Source organism: Bos mutus, chromosome 20 (assembly GCF_027580195.1).
Source record: "Bos mutus isolate GX-2022 chromosome 20, NWIPB_WYAK_1.1, whole genome shotgun sequence".
In the NCBI taxonomy this organism is placed as follows: Eukaryota; Metazoa; Chordata; class Mammalia; order Artiodactyla; family Bovidae; genus Bos; species Bos mutus.
Window position 1 is genome coordinate 13,472,020 of NC_091636.1, and position 16,883 is coordinate 13,488,902.

Below are 16,883 nucleotides of genomic sequence, written 5' to 3' on the forward strand. Positions count from 1 at the left end.
AACTGATTTTTAAAATATGATGCCAGTCAATGAAATTGATTTTCATTTTTCAGAAACTGGTTTTTAATAAACACCACATAAAAATTATGGAAAAGCAAATGAGTCCATCTGAAAGGCAAGAGGAATGATGTGTGGAACATCATTTTCTGTGAGAACTAAGTAAAATGTAAACACAGAAGACCACCTGCAGAGGCTTTTTCCTTTAATGTTTAAGGATTTCCTTAAGTCTTTTCACAGCGGATACTTGACACACTCATCAGAACTGACTTATTTCCTTTAAGAGTTTTTTCCTCACCACCAATGATTAGCCAAGTGATTTTTATGGGACTGTTTCACTACACTTGTGAATTTTTTAAAAATCATAGCTAAGGTGACAAAATAATGATTTTTTTAAAATAGGAATGCATAGGGTATATGCGGGCGTGGCAGGTAAAACAAAAAAAGCCATGTCAAATTTGGAGCCCATTGATTTTGACACACAACTTAGGAAACTGAGGAAGAAAGAATCTGCTTTTAAGGTAATCTAGAGCACCACAAGCATTCCCCATCAGGAAATTAACCTGAGTAATTAACCAGAGTCTTCCAACTGTTTTCCCCCACTAACTGCTGTAGTGGGTTTGGCACCTCAAAGACAGGTTTACAATGCAATTTGCAACTTTAAAACTCACTCAGCAAATAAAATAGCAAGTTCCTTTTTAGGAACTACTTAACTAAGCATTCAAAATCAGCTTTCATTAGTATAGGTAAGGCAGCCCTTTCCAATTCCATAACCATCCTCAACAAACTTTGGCTTTAATTCCGGCAACTGCAAGACAGAACCTACGAGACAAGCTACAAAATAATCAGTTACTTAATTCAGAAAACAGTCTTTAAGAAACATCTGACAACTCTTTTACCCTACATAGCACTTTGCATTTTAAAGAATCCCCAATCAGATAACCTCCTTAACTGGCTACACTGTGAGCTCCGAATGTCTCTCTATCACAAAGACAGAGGAAGTTACTGACATCAACAAAGGAAGAAAACAGAATTTGAATTCAGTTTTTGACTCCCCTCAATGCACAAGGTCATGTATTAACTGCAGTCACCACCCCTCCCCACAAGCCCATCAAACCAGGAAGATTTAGGGGAAATAAGCCCAAATACAAGATAGCATCACAAAACCAGTCCTTGTCCAGCGTTTCTTGACTATGAACGCATTCACAGTCTTTCTTAGTACAGCATTAGTGTAATTCCTAGAAGGCACTGGCAAATCTCTGCCAGGCCAATCTGCAGGCAGAAACCAACAGCATGTGTTCAACAAGATGACAGGACGGTCAATGTCTTTACCGTTTACTTCAACTCTGCATTGCAACAGGGGTTCTAGACAAAAAGGTAAACCTGGTAATTGTTTAGGATTGAACACAGCCAACATTAATGAGGATCCCTGCGAACACAAACATGCATCTCTGGGGAAATAATTTCTCGAACAATATGCGGTGTTTTGCATAATTATACACACACACACATAAATCAAGTGCATTTTTAAAGTAATGTTCAGCCCCAACACTGAGCTGACACTTTTCCCACCTAAACTTCTCAGCACAAGCCTGGCCTAAAAAGCACAGACAGGGTCCAATCTGTGCACCGGGTAAGAGACAAGCATCCACGGCAGAGACGGCGAGGCAATGAATGCCTGCCTATCCAATCCTTTCTACCCACGCTGCGATGTAGTTTAGTCCCGTCTACTATATGGTAATGTGCTTTTAAACCCTCGCGGCGACCGAGGTCATAGCTTTAGAGATCTAATAACAACCAAATGACCGGAGCTACCGGGCACTTAGTAAGCCATTCCGGTTATGGCTCTTTAATAGTACCTGGAGTTCTGCTAAAGGCAGAGGGGAAAACTCCTGCTTCCTGGGAAAGAAAGTCTCTGCAGGAGTACACAGAGAAGCAAAGAACCGACCACGGGCAAAAGACGCCCCGCCGCCGCTGCCCCATCTCTCGGGGAGCGCCCGTGCGCCCCTCGCCCCACAGAACCGCTGGCCCGGGCCGCACCTTTACCTGTCAGTTCCACCACTCCCTGGGAGCTGCGGTCGCACCGCCTCAGCTGCCACCCCTCCGAGTCCCGGCACAGCTCCAGAGCTGGCTGCGGGAGAAAGAACCCCAAAGGCATCCCATCCCAAAGAAAGAAAGCAAAAAGGCTGTTCCTCCAGGCGGAGGGACATCGGGCACGTTGAGGTCCGAGGGGCGACACGCCACCCCTGTCCCGCACCTACCAGATAATCCATGTACAGAAACGCCTCACTTATCCGGAGATCAGACATCCGGCAGCCTAAAGCATCCGGAACGGCTCCGAACCCGGAAAAAAAAGCAGCGTCTCTGGCTGCGAGCAAGCAGCCCCTGAAAAAGCCAGCAACAACGAAAATAGCCGAGAGAAGTCGAGGAGCCGAAGATTACACAAGGGGCGCGGCGATTGGCTGGGCGGGCGGGCAGAAGGAAAGGAGAGCGTTCATTGGCTGTGGCGTCTATAAAAGGCAGGCCACTGCGGGTGGCAGGGGAGAAGCGCGGGAGCGGCCGGGGCGCTGGTTCCTGTGAGGAGGGCGGAGGGGCGGGGGCTAGGGCTGCGAGGGCGGAAGAACAAACCGGGAAGAGCGGAAAATCAGCCGGTGCTGTCGTCGCCGGCGTTCTGTGTGCTTCCGTGGCCTCCGAGTTGGGTAAATCGGAACCGAACAGTGTTCCATAGGAGGAGAGCTGTAGGAAGCTTCCCCTAGTAGGAAGCTCGCGCTGAAACGTGGGAGGTGTAGAAGCCACAGATACTTAATGCCCCTCTCCGGAGCGATTTCCCGAAGGCCCTGTGGCCTTGAGACTGCACGGCTGGGATGACTGGAATGTGTAAGAAGGTACTCTGAACAGGCAAGCCTGTGACTCGGGGGCTGCCCCTCCCCACTTTCAGGATGTGAAGCGAAGGTGGACAGCTCCAGCTTGATGTCCTGGGGGTATACAGAAGCCCCGCCCGCGGCTAGAGCTAACCTGGGAGGTAACCCTCTTATCAGAACGTTAGATTGCCCCCCGGAGAATCTGCTCTTCACCGACGGAAAAGGGCAAGAAAAAAAAGTTAAGGGACTGTGTATAAGTCGGTTGTAGACTCAGGACTCTCGGGAAGCATCAGTTGGTCAGTTCTTTGCGTGTTTTGTGCCCAGTTACACGGTACACCATTCTACTACCCCTGTGGGGAATGAGCAATAGGATGAGAAGCGCTCTGAAAAGACCCGAGTAATAGTGTTTGGGACCCGATGTCATTCTAAGCAGTAAAAGTATCTATCAGCAGCTACATTTGACGTGTGCACCTCCTGGTAAATAATGTGAAAACTGGCACCAGAATTTAAATATTGCATTCGGCGTGGAGGGAAAAAGCAGTTCAGGCTATGAACAACTAAATCTTAAACAAAAAGAGCCTTGAGTGTTCTTATCCTGATTCTTTTCTGATTCGGGCTTTTCTTCCTCCAAGTGTGTGTCTAAATTATACTTATGAAGAAATTACAGTGAGTTTTTGCTATGCAGAAGCTAACGAGACTCAGTAGCATCAAGCCCTCAGATCCAGTTTTGATTGATCTTGGCCTGGTGTTCAGTCAAAAACATGTATGTTAATAAGATTTTTGACGTGGATTCTGGAGGTGATTATCTACTGCAAAACTACAGCACAACTGGTTGAAATTAACTGCAGAAATTAAAGGCCTCTCAAACTTGCTAACAAAAGTAATTCAAACAGACAAGAAACGGATCCTTTTTTTTTCTTTCTCTCTATGAATTCAGTTCAGTTCAGTTCAGTTCACTCAGTCACGTAGGACTCTTTACGACCCCATGAATCGCAGCATGCCAGGCCTGCCTGTCCATCACCAACTCCCGGAGTTCACTGAGACTCACGTCCATTGAGTCAGTGATGCCATCCAGCCATCTTATCCTCTGTCGTCCCCTTCTCCTCCTGCCCCCAATCCCTCCCAGCATCAGAGTCTTTTCCAATGAGTCAACTCTTCGCATGAGGTGGCCAAAGTACTGGAGTTTCAGCTTTAGCATCATTCCTTCCAAAGAACACCCAGGGCTGATCTCCTTAAGAATGGACTGGTTGGATCTCCTTGCAGTCCAAGGGACTCTCAAGAGTCTTCTCCAACACCATGGTTCAAAAGCATCAATTCTTCGGCGCTCAGCTTTCTTCACAGTCCAACTCTCACATCCATACATAACCACTGGAAAAACCATAGCCTTGACTAGACGGACCTGTGTTGGCAAAGTAATGTCTCTGCTTTTCAATATGCTATCTAGGTTGGTCATAACTTCATATTGCAAATAAGATAAAAGGCTTCAGTTAGCAAAGAAAACTTTCGGTCCATTGTCTTTCTAATAAGTGATGACTTTACTGTCAAGTGAGGCTCTTGAGTGGGCTGTAAGTTTCTATGCAAGGAAAAAGGACCACTCAGGAGCAGTTTGGTTCTACCTTTCTTTAAAAGCTAACTTTAATCAAGAAAAAGAATCCTGAAAAGATCATCAGGATAAAGAAAGTTCATGCTTCCTCTCTAAGAATGAGCAAGCAGGGAAATGAACTTTTCAAGGAAAAGTTCCAGAGACTGCACCATGATTCTCACGCTGTTCCATACCACTTGCATATTCATTCTTTGTGTGCTGTGTGATGTATTAAAAGACTCATACTGGCTTTTGGAAAAGGATCCATGTAAAAACCTGAAGCTTCAGAACTCCATATGGAGCACATTTTCCCAATTATGTGTTAATCTGGGGAGTTAATGTACACCCTTGTGTAGAGGCAGGAGGCTAATTTATATTAGTATAAACAGATAATACACTGCTTGTTACATGAAACTGTGGTCTTACCGGATAGTTGGTAGCAGTAATCACCCCAATGCGTGCTTTTTAAAAAGTGTCGAGATACTAGAATGCATGCATTCAAACTAATCCACTATACACCAAATAACAGGCTGCAATCTTGAGTAAGACATGATCTCATTAAGGTATTACTGCTTTGGTCTCAGTAAAAAGGATGCTTTTCCAGATGCCCAAGAAAACATGGATAAATTTATGAGGCAATCGCATTACTACACAGGTTCTCAAAAAAGAAGTCATCACTGTTGCTTATCAAACTCGGAGAAATTCTTTTGACAGTCTGTACTCCACAATTCCATAAATATGGCTGGCTGGCCAGATTTGGAAGAAATTTTTACTGAAGTGTTACTTGTTAGAAACAAAAGTACAGTTCTGCAGCTTGGTCTCCCAAATTCTGTCATCCAGAATAACCAACATATTAGTGGCTATTCCCATCTTTTTGTTGTTGTTCATTTGTTTGATATAATATATAATAACTTATAGAAGAATACTGTTTACTAGTTTTTTTTTTTTTATCGTACACACTCCATATATTAAATTCACCGTATCATGAAACTCTCCATAAATGTTTAAATGGCTGTAAGGCTATCACATAAATGCACTATGTTAGCAAATCCTCTTTTAGCTACTACTGCTATAAACATTGCAGTGAATGTTTGCATATAAACTCACATCTCTTTAACCTCGAGATAATTTCTAGGCATGGACTTACTGGGACAAAGAGTATATGAACATTTTTAATATTCATTTTTGTACTAACTTCTAGTCTTCTTTCCCCATCCCAGCTGCAAAGCAGGGAGTGCTTATCTTGCTGCATTCTTGCCTTGACTGAGTATATTATTGCTTAATAGCTGAGAGATCATATCTTTCATAAGAATAACAAACCATGGACATTTGTTTTTCAGAAAAAAAGGTGAGGTGTCCAGACACTAAATTCCCCAGAGGTCATCAGACACATTGTTTGCACATTTATTGCCTCCAGTAACTCCTGTGACTTTAAAATTCTCTAAGCTCTTTCCCCTTCAAGTGGTGGTCTTGACACCTCACCTCTAACTTAGCCAAGTCCCCTTTCTCTGCTTCCTAAACCTCAACAAAGTACCACTGTGTCCTAAACAATGAACCTCAGAGTAGGACGCCCCCACATGAAGCTGATAACAGAAATGGATTTCACAAAAGGTAGAAATCACCTTTTCCAAAAAAAGGATTTGCTGGGTCTTGGAGTATTAAAGCAAGATAAGGCATTTGATGTTTTTGAACTGTGGTATTGGAGAAGACTATTGAGAGTCACTTGGACTGCAAGGAGATCAAACCAGTCCATCCTAAAGGAAATCAGTCCTGAATATTCATTGGAAGGACTGATGATGAAGCGCCAATACTTTGGCCACCTGATGCGAAGAACTGACTCATTGGAAAAGACCCTGATGCTGGGAAAAACTAAAGGCAAGAGGAGAAGGGGATGACAAGAGGATGAGATGGTTGGATGGCATCACAGACTCAATGGACGTGAGTCTGAGCAAGCTCCAGGAGTTGGTGATGGACAGGGAAGCCTGGTGTGCTGCAGTCCCTGGGCTCGCAAAGAGTTGGACATGACTGAGCGACTGAACTGAAAGCATTTAAAATGAAGAATCACTACTTAAAGTGGTAAATAATTATACTAGGAAAAGGTAACTAGACTTCACAAGCAACCACTATTCAAGCACCTAATACTAAGAATCTATGTAAACTTTTCCGCATACCTTCCCAGGATTATTTAATCTCTTAGACTTAGTATTGCACTGTTGACTGTTTTCATTTCCTACTGACACTGTAACAAGCTGTTTTAGTCACTAAGTCGTGTCTGGCTCTTTGCAACTCCATGGATTGTACCCTGCCAGACTTCTCTGTCCATGGGATATCCCAGGCAATACTAGAGTGGGTTGCCATTTTGTTCTCCAGGGGATATTCCTGGACCAGGGAATGAACCCGTGTCTCCTGCCTTAGCAGGTAGGTTCTTTACCACTGAGGCACCAGGGAAGTAGTCCAAAAGACAACTGTTTTTGTTACTCAGTTATTAACAACTTAACACAAATGTATTCTCTTCCAGTCATGTCCAACTCATTGTGACCCCATGCGTTGTAGCCTGCCAGGAGCCTCCATCCATGGAATTTTCCAGGCAAGAATACCAGAGTGGGTTGCAATTTCCTTCTCCAGGGGATCTTCCCAACCCAGGGATTGAACCCAGGTCTCCAGCCTTGTAGGCAGACTCTTTGCCATCTGAGCCACCAGGGAAGCCCTCTTCCTCTCCAGCAGAGGGCAGACAGAATGAAAACCACAATCACAGAAAACTAACCAATCTGATCACATGGACACAGCCTTGTCTAACTCAATGAAACTATGAGCCATGCGTGTAGGGCCACCCAAAATGGACGGGTCATGGTGGAAAGTTCTGACAAAACGTGGTCCACTGGAGAAGGGAATGGCAAACCACTTCAGTATTCTTGCCTTGAGAACCCCTGAATAGTATGAAAAAGCAGAAAGACAGGACACTGAAACATGAACTCCCCAGGTCAGTAGAAGCCCAATATGCTACTGGACATCAATGGAGAAATAACTTCAGAAAGAATGAAGAGACGGAGCCAAAGCAAAAACAAGACCCAGTTGTGGATATGACTGGTGATGGAAGTAAACTCCAAGGCTGTAAAGAGGAATATTGCATAGGAACCTGGAATGTTATGTCCTTGAATCAAGGCAAACTGGAAGTGGTTAACCAGGAGATGGCAAGAGTGAACATCGACATTCTAGGAATCAGCGTACTAAAATGGACTGGAATGGGTGAATTTAACTCAGATGACCATTTTATCTACTACTGTGGGCAGGAATCCCTTAGAAGAAATGGAGTAGCCATCATAGTCAACAAAAGAGTCCAAAATGCAGTACTTGGATGCAATCTCAAAAGCAACAGAATGATCTCTGTTCCTTTCCAAGGCAAACAATTCAATATCACAGTAACCGAGGTCTATGCCCTGACCAGTAATCCTGAAAAAGCTGAAGTTGAATGGTTCTACGAAGACCTACAAGACCTTCTAGAGCTAACACACCAAAAAAGATGTCCTTTTCATTATAGGGGACTGGAATGCAAAAGTAGGAAGTCAAGAAACACCTGGAGTAACAGGTAAATTTGGCCTTGGAGTACAAAATGAATCAGGGCAAAGGCTAACAGAGTTTTGCCAAGAGAACGCACTGATCATAGCAAACACCCTCTTCCAACAACACAAGACTCTACATGTGGACATCACCAAATGGTCAATACCAAAATCAGATTGATTATATTCTTTGCAGCCAAAGATGGAGAAGCTCTAAAACAGTCAGCAAAAACAAGACTGGGACCTGACTGTGGCTCAGATCATGAACTCCTTGTTGCCAGAGTCAGACTGATATTGAAGAAAGTAGGGAAAACCACTAGACCGTTCAGGTATGACCTAAATCAAATCCCTTACGATTATACAGTGGAAGTGACAAATAGATTCAAGGGATTAGATCTGATAGACAGACTGCCTGAAGAACTATGGACTGAGGTTTGTGACATTGTACAGGAGGCAGGGATAAAGACCATCCCCAAGAAAAAGAAATGCAAAAAGGCAAAATGGTTGTCTGAGGAGGCCTTACTAGTAGCTGAGAAAAGAAGAGAAGCTAAAGGCAAAGGAAAAAAAGGAAAGATATCCCATTTGAATTCAGAGTTCCAAAGAATAATAAGGAGAGATAAAAAAGCCTTCCTCAGTGATCAATGCAAAGAAATAGAGGAAAACAACAGAATAGGAAAGACTAAAGATCTCTTCAAGAAAATTAGAGATACCAAGGGAATATTTCATGCAAAGACAGGCACAATAAAGGACAGAAATGGTATGGACCTAACAGAAGCAGAAAATATTAAGAAGAGGTGGCAAGAATACACAGTAGAACTACACAAAAAAGATCTTCAGGACCTAGATAACCATGATGGTGTGATCACTCACCTAGAGCCAGACATCCTGGAATGTGAAGTCAAGTGGGTCTTAGGAAGCATCACTACAAACAAAGCTAGTGGAGATGATGGAATTCCAGCTGAACTATTTCAAATTCTAAAAAATGATGCTGTGAAAGTACTGCACTCAATATGCCAGCAAATTTGGAAAACTCAGCAGTGGCCACACACCTGGAAAAGGTCAGTTTTCATTCTAGCCCCAAAGAAGGGCAATGGCAAAGAATGCTAGCAAAGAATTCTCCAAAGCAGGCTTCAACAGTACATGAACCATGAACTTCCACATGTTCAAGCTGGGTTTAGAAAAGGCAGAGGAACCACAGATCAAATTGCCAACATCCATTGGATCATCAAAAAAAGCAAGAGAGTTCCAGAAAAACATCTATTTTTGCTTTATTGACTACACCAAAGCCTTTGACTGTATGGATCATAACAAACTGTGGGAAATTCTTCAAGAGATGGGACTACCAGACCACCTTACCTGCCTCCTGAGCAGTCAGTATGCAGGGCAAGAAGCAACAGTTAAAACTGGAAATGGAACAAAAGACTGGTTCCAAATTGGGAAAGGAATACATCAAGGCTGAATATTGTCACCCTGTTCATTTAACTTCTATACAGAGTACATCATGTGAAATGCCGGGCTGTATGAAGCACAAGCTGGAATCAAGATTGCCAGGAGAAATATCAGTAACATCAGATATGCAGATGATACCACCCTTATGGCAGAAAGTAAAGAGGAACTAAAAGCCTCTTGATAAAGTGAAAGAGGAGAGTGAAAAAGCTGGCTTAAAACTCAACATTGAAAACACTAAGATCATGGCATCTGGTCCCATCACTTCATGGCAAATAGATGGGGAAACAGTAGAAACAGTGACAGACTTTATTTTCTTGGGCTCCAAAATCACTGCAGATGGTGACTGCAGCCATGAAATTAAGACACTTGCTCCTTGGAAGAAAAGTTATGACCAACCTGGAGAGCATATTAAAAAGCAGAGACATTACCTTGCTGACAAAGGTCCATCTAGTCAAAGCTATGATTTTTCCAGTAGTCATGTATGGATGTGAGAGTTGGACCATAAAGAATGTTGACCACTGAAGAATTGATGCTTTTGAACTGTGGTGCTGGAGAAGACTCTTGAGAGTCCCTTGGACTGCAAGGAGATCCAATCAGTCTGTCCTAAAGGAAATCAGTCCTGAATATTCATTGGAAGGACTGATGCTGAAGCTGAAGCTCCAATACTTTGGCCACCTGATGTGAAGAACTGACTCATCTGAAAAGACCCTGATGCTGGAAAAGATAGGAGGCAGGAGGAGAAGGGGATGACAGAGGATGGGATAGTTGGATGACATCACCAACTTGATGGACATGATTTTGAGCAAGCTCCAGGAGCTGGTGATAGACATTGTGCGGTAGTCCATATGGTTGCAAAGAGTCGGACATGACTGAGCGACTGAACTAACTGTGACTGTATTTAGCGCCTACCCAGATATCCACAATAAGCTTCCCATCTCAAAATACTTAATTATCACACCTGAAAAGTCACTTTTGCCACATAAGGTAACATTCACAGGTTGCAGGTATTAGAACCTTATATCTTTGGAGCCATTATTCTGTCTATCACACTGATCTTATGCAGAAAACACAAATACTTCCATGAAAGTCTAAAGTGACAAGCACAATTTACTAACACCTAAGAAACCAGAAAATTTGGAATAAATTCTCAATTTCATAAATTAATTACTTAAAGCTTTTGGATGCAGCCCTATGGTCTTTTCTGACTCTATATCCATCGTCCAGGTACCTCTCATCTGACATTTTAAGTTTATCTTCCCAAAGCATATCATCTTCCTCTATTACGCCTTTTAAAATATAGCCTTGAGATGCAGTTCACATACCGGGGTTCAGGATGGGGAACACATGTATATCTGTGGCGGATTCACGTTGATGTATGGCAAAACCAATACAATATTGTAAAGTAATTAACCTCCAATTAAAATAAATAAATTTATATTAAAAAGAAGTGGGAAAAAATAAAATGTATAATTAAGTGGTTTTTAGTATATTTACAGATTTGTACAGCTATCACTAGAGTCAATTTTATAATACTTTCATCACCTGTAAAGAAACTCTGAACCTTTTAGCTATCACCATTCACCTTCTACTCCCTGAAAACCATTCACTTTCTGTCTCTCTAGATTTCTCTATTCTAGAATTTAATAGGAATGGTATCATGATGTAGTATACGGTCTTTTCTGACTAGTTTTTGTTTGTTTTTTTTTACTTTACATAATTTTTTAAAGGTTCATTCATGTTGCAGCATATACATTCCTTTCTATGGTCAAATAATATTCCACTTATGGCTATAGCACCCTTCACTTATCCACTCACCCACTGATGGACAGTTGGTTGTTTCTACATTTCAGCAATCATGAATAATGCTGTTCCTTTATTATACTTTTGGTCTCCACTTTTGATGACATCAATATTAACTTTTCTTCAGACCTAGTCCTCTCATTTCTTTTCCTTCCTTACCAATAGCTAAACTTTCTACTTCACAGTAACATTGTTTTAGACCAGTTTTTCTAGCATTGGTCAAATATGAATGCTATTTCCTTCCTTTAATATTTAATTATGAGTCCTTATAAAGAATTATTTGCTTCTCATTGTCTGATTAGTTCTTCACTCTCCACAACTTTTGAACTCCATTGGTCCATTTTTCTATTCTAGATAGAAAGTCAGAAGGATAAAATCTCTGAACATATTTTTTTTTCTGAACATATTTTAACAGTACAATGTTTATGGTGGTTTTAAACCTTCTGTGGGAAGAAATGTCTTAATTTATCTTGCATCACAGAACAGTATGCTAAGTTCTTTGAAATTCACTGAATAACCAAGATCCTAAGCCCTCCTTGGTAACCAAAAAAATTGGGATAGTAAGCCAGAAGAATCAGCTATGTACCTTCAACTGTAACATACTCTTTATTCTTTGATAGTGATTTCAGAGAGTTAAAAAATGTCCTTTGAAAAACAAAAGTGCTTTGGAAACTGAAATGAGTCACCTGCTTATTCATATTGGAAGATCAATTTTGGCTTTAATAACCAAACCCTAAAAACCAACTACCACTGGATTAGAAATCCGTTTTAACAAAACAGATAACATCTTTTAATGCTTTGGAATAAAATTTTTTTTAAAAGGCACATAACATCTTAAAATTTACAAAATTTTACCAAAAAACAAAGTAAGATTCAAACATGAAGAAATAACCATGATAATAACAACTAGCACTAATACATCATTTATATGATGGCTATTATAATAAATGCTTTACTTATCGTGGTTTTTGATGGGAATACTTAATGTCATCCAATGTTCATTTTCCCTAAATTGTAACAGGTCCTTAGTGCACCCCAATCTATCAAGAACATATTAGAACATATAGTCTAAGGTGTGTGTGCTAAGTCCCTGCAGTTCAGTTAAGTCAGTTCAGTTGCTCAGTCGTTTCTGACTCTTTGCGACCCCATAGACTGCAGCATGCCAGGCTTCCCTGTCTATCACCAGTTCCCAGAGCTTGCTCAAACTCATGTCCATCGAGTCAGTGATGCCATCCAACCATCTCATCCTCTGTCGTCCCCTTCTTTTCAATGAGTCAGTTCTTCAGATCAGGTGGCCAAAGTATTGTCACTTCAGTTGTGTCCAACTCTGTGTGACCATATGGACTGCAGCCTGCCAGGCTCCTCTGTCCATGGGATTCTCCAGGCAAGAATACTGGAGTGAGTTGCCATTGCCTTCTCAGAGGATCTTCCCGTAATGAAATGTAATATTAATTCCCTAGGGACCCTAATAACGTTATAAAGATATAGCCATTTCTTTAAAAAAAAAAAAAAAAATAGAACTTATTTGACAAATTCAGTAAACCAAATTGACCTGTCTTCCCTCGTGATACTTGTCATCTTAAAGGTTCAGTCACAGCTTTTACAGACGCATGCTTGATAATCCATATCATTCTTGTCAGTGATAGACAGTTTTCATTGTTTCATTTTGCTGAATTTCTTCTCTTCCCAGGTGGCTTTGGAGGAACCGTGTTTCATGTTGAACCGTGTTCAACCTCAAGGTTGGGCCCTTGGGGAAGCAAATGCTAAGACTGATTTATAAATACAAAAGGTTTGCTAAGATTGATTTCACACCTGTGAAAGAAAAGAACTGCCTCTGGAGAGGGGCGGGGAACCAAAAGAACATGATACATACCTGGCAAAGTCTCTACCAGTCTTACTGGGAACTCCCAAGCAACAGTTGCCCAGTAGAGGAGTTTAAATTGGGCAGAAATGGCTAGACCCTTATACCGCCACTTTGTTTAGTCACTGGGTGGGGCCACCCAAAGAAAGGAGAAGTCCAAGAAAAGCACAAACTGGACTCCAAGGCTGAAGCAGAGTCCAGAAGGGCTGACCACTGGAAACTGTCAGCTAATCACACACCAGACAACTGGGCAGTACTTTACTGAATGTTGTATCTCCATGTCAGCCACAAGTGTATGCCTGAACCTCCCTCAACAGCCTGGCTTGGTGCCTTGTCTATAGCTCTTGCGCAATGGAAGACTGGTGGATTGCTAAGTGTATGGACTTCACTGTTTACTACAACCAACCCTGTTGTGTTATTGTGTCACTGCCTGAGCATACCCTGTAGTACCTCCTGAGGTGGTCAGCTGTGAGAGTAGAAAGAAAAATTAACAAGCCCACCTGACACCATGAAACCTCATAGCAAAATCACAGATGAAATGACCTTCCAGATACCACATATTAAGTAGTTGAGGTGAGGAATTTCCTTCCCTAATTCCAGAATATCTCTTTTTCCCTTAGATTGCTGTAGAACTAATAAGACCAATTCCTCCACGTCTATTTGCCAGTAAGAGAATAAAAGATCCACAGAGAGATTTAGAGACACCAATTTAGGAGAGATCAACCATTTTGTAAAACAGACAGTGGAGAGAGAAGTGGCAATTATCATGGCAGAACAGAGGGAGAGCTGACTGACAAATAAGTTCTAGAGTAAAAAAGCCCAGCAAGAAGCAAGCTGATTCCTGTTGCCGAACTCCCACTAGCTCAGGAATAAGAAGCACCTAATTCTAAACTGAGAGACTGAAAACACAGAACAGCTTTGAGTCTTAACAAGCTCCAGCCCGCGGATCTGCCTCACTCCATTAAGTCAGAGCACCACCCCACTGGAGTGGAGTGGAGTGAAAGAGCGGAGTGAAAGTTTACTTCTGAGGTTAAACTGGAGAGAGCTTGACCCCAGAGACACCAGATAAAACCTAAAGGCAAAGAGTAAATTCAGTACAGCTGGAAGAAAGCCGAGGCAATCAACAAAAAGATAAGTGACAAACAGTGGAATGAAGAAAATTAGCCTATCAACATGGAGGCCTAAAAACCAATTAGATTTTTCTAGACATAAACAATGGCCATGGTGGGAAGAAAGTATCAAATAATTCTAGCAAACATTCCACAACCCAGAACATTTCCAGACCAAGAAGACCACAAAATGCCCAAAGCAATGAGTAGAAAAAAAGACATTATCATTAAAGAAATAGCAATTTAAAAACCTTCCTAAAGAAGCACCAAATGGCTTACCATCAAGTTCTACCACACATTCTAGCAACAAAATATTCCAACCTCAGAACTATTCCAGCGCTGGTTTCTTCTGAGGCCTCACTCGGTAGCTGGAAGATGGCTGCCAGCTGCCTGTGCTCACGCGGTTTCTCCTCTGTGCACGCACACCCCTGATGTGGGTGGGTCTCTTCCCTGAGTCCTAATCTCCTCTCTTTACCAAGTCTCCATTCACACTGCCATCACCGACTCAATAGACACGAGTTTGAGTAAACTCCCGGAGTTGGTGATGGACAAGGAGGCCTGGTCTGCTGCAGTCCATGGGGTCGCAAAGAGTCGGACATGACTGAGCAACTCAACTGAACTGAACTAATTCAGACTGGATTAGGGTCCACTCCAACCGTCTGGTTTTAACTTAAGGGCTTTATGTGCATATCTAATCACTTCAAGGTACTGGAAGTTAGAATTTGGACATATGAATTTGGGAGTAGGGGTAGGCAAGTCAGCCCATAACAATATTCCCAGTTGAAAATCTAAGAATAAAAGGGAATTTATTCAGATTGTGAAGGTTATTTACAAAAACTTATGCAAACATATTTAAATGATTAAACATTTAAAAGCCTTGGCTTTAAAGTCAGGAAAAAGACAAGGTTGGCAATTATCTTGGCTTCTGTACTACCTTATACTGAACCTCCTGGAGAGAAAGCTGTTTATACAAAAAGCATAAACATAAACAATAAGATGGAAAGAATAAAGAGCTCATCTGCACATAGTGGTTATGGGGGTAAAACACAAAGCTACATATTAATTATTAAAATAAAAATAAAACCTTGTTAATCCTTGAAAATCTATAAAAGTTATATTCCTAGTTACTTAGCCACAAAGTTAAGAGATGTATTTAAAAATAACCTTTAAAATAGACCTTTTAAAAAACCATTAAGTATTGGAAATGCAAGTGCAAATGAACAGAAATAAATGTTTTAGTCAAAGAGAAATAATAAAATATCCCCTTTAAATCAAAAAAAAAAAAAAAAAAAATGACCTTTTAAAAGCACCTAAGTATAATTCTTACAATTGATACCATCCAGGGTTCCAAAGAGTCGGACACAACTGAGCAACTTCACTTTCACTTTTCCCTTTCATGCATTGGAAAAGGAAATGGCAACCCACTCCAGTGTTCTTGCCTGGAGAATCCCGGGGATGGGGGAGCCTGGTGGGCTGCTGTCTATGGGGTCACACAGAGTCGGACACAACTGAAGCGACTTAGCAGCAGCAGCAGCAGGGTTCCTGGACTCCCTAATCAATAGAAATTGATATGAGGCCAGATAAGAAATTCAGGCAAACATATATTGGGACTCATGCTGCAGTATAAGGGAAGAAAAATAGCAATTCCGTGCGCTCACTCCCTGGGGGTGAGTGTGAGGTGAGCTGGTTTCTTATACGGAGTGAGGTGTGGGTCCAGGGGTTGGGTGGTGGAGGGTAGGTTGGGTGGTTTGCCCACCTCTTTGTGGTGCTGTGTGCAGGGTGCATACATAATATCCTGCTTTGTTCCCAGCTCCTCCCAGCCTGTCTCACAACTATAAGATTTTGAGAGAAATTTAAATCTTGCATGTTTATGATCTTCATGAATGGAAAGACTTGTAGAGATGTGACTTCTCAAATTGATTTATAGATTCAAAATAATAACATTCAAAATCACAGGAGACATTATATTTGCTCCTTAACTACCCTTAATCTGAAGAGAGTTCCCTTCTTTTTGTGAGTGAAGCATTAATCCATATTTATATACTGGCATTTATCATACTGCTTTGTGTATAGTTGTTAACAGTATAGATGCTATGGCCAGTCTGCCTGGGTTTGAATCTTGGCTTTACCTCTTTCTATTTCTGTGACTTCAGGCATGTTAGGTAACTTTTCTGTAATTTATTTACCCCGTTTTATAGGTAAGGAAACAAATGCCAACATCACTGGGCTATTAGGATTAATAGTTAATGTTATGCACTTAGAACAGTGCCTGGCACATAGTCAGTGTTATGTAACTGTTGGATGCTGCTACCGTTTCTGTTCTCTCTCCCACTAGACTGAATTCCTTGAGGAAGGACACAGTGTCTTATTGGTTTGTGCATCCTCAGAGCATACATCAGTGTCTGGCACATGTGTGTGTGTTAGCTTCACAGTTACGTAACCCAAAAGAAATTGGTAATGGGGGGTAGGGGTGGTCCATGTGCCTAAAGTGTGTCATGTTTAAAGAAGCTGAATTCAGTAGCCTAAGGCATTTGAAAGGGGAGATCATTCTCAACTTGAGTATTAAATGCCCAAAGCATGATCAAGAGCAACACTTGTGAAAATACCCTTCTAATTACGTCTTTCCTCTGAGTTATTTAGAAGCCTTTGTCAACAAAATGCCTGAGA

General features: G+C 41.6%; 1 protein-coding gene across 1 annotated transcript in view; it reads right to left on the reverse strand.

Annotated features, from left to right (window-relative positions):
* The window catches only part of ARL15 (ARF like GTPase 15), a 470,465-nt gene extending 468,069 nt beyond the window's left edge, over nucleotides 1-2,396 (reverse strand). Inside the window, exon 1 of the mRNA XM_005887367.2 lies at nucleotides 2,259-2,396. Coding sequence (XP_005887429.1) covers nucleotides 2,259-2,306 — 48 coding nt within the window. The 5' untranslated portion in view covers nucleotides 2,307-2,396. The remainder of the gene's footprint in view (nucleotides 1-2,258) is intronic.
* Between the last annotated feature and the right edge of the window lie 14,487 nt (nucleotides 2,397-16,883).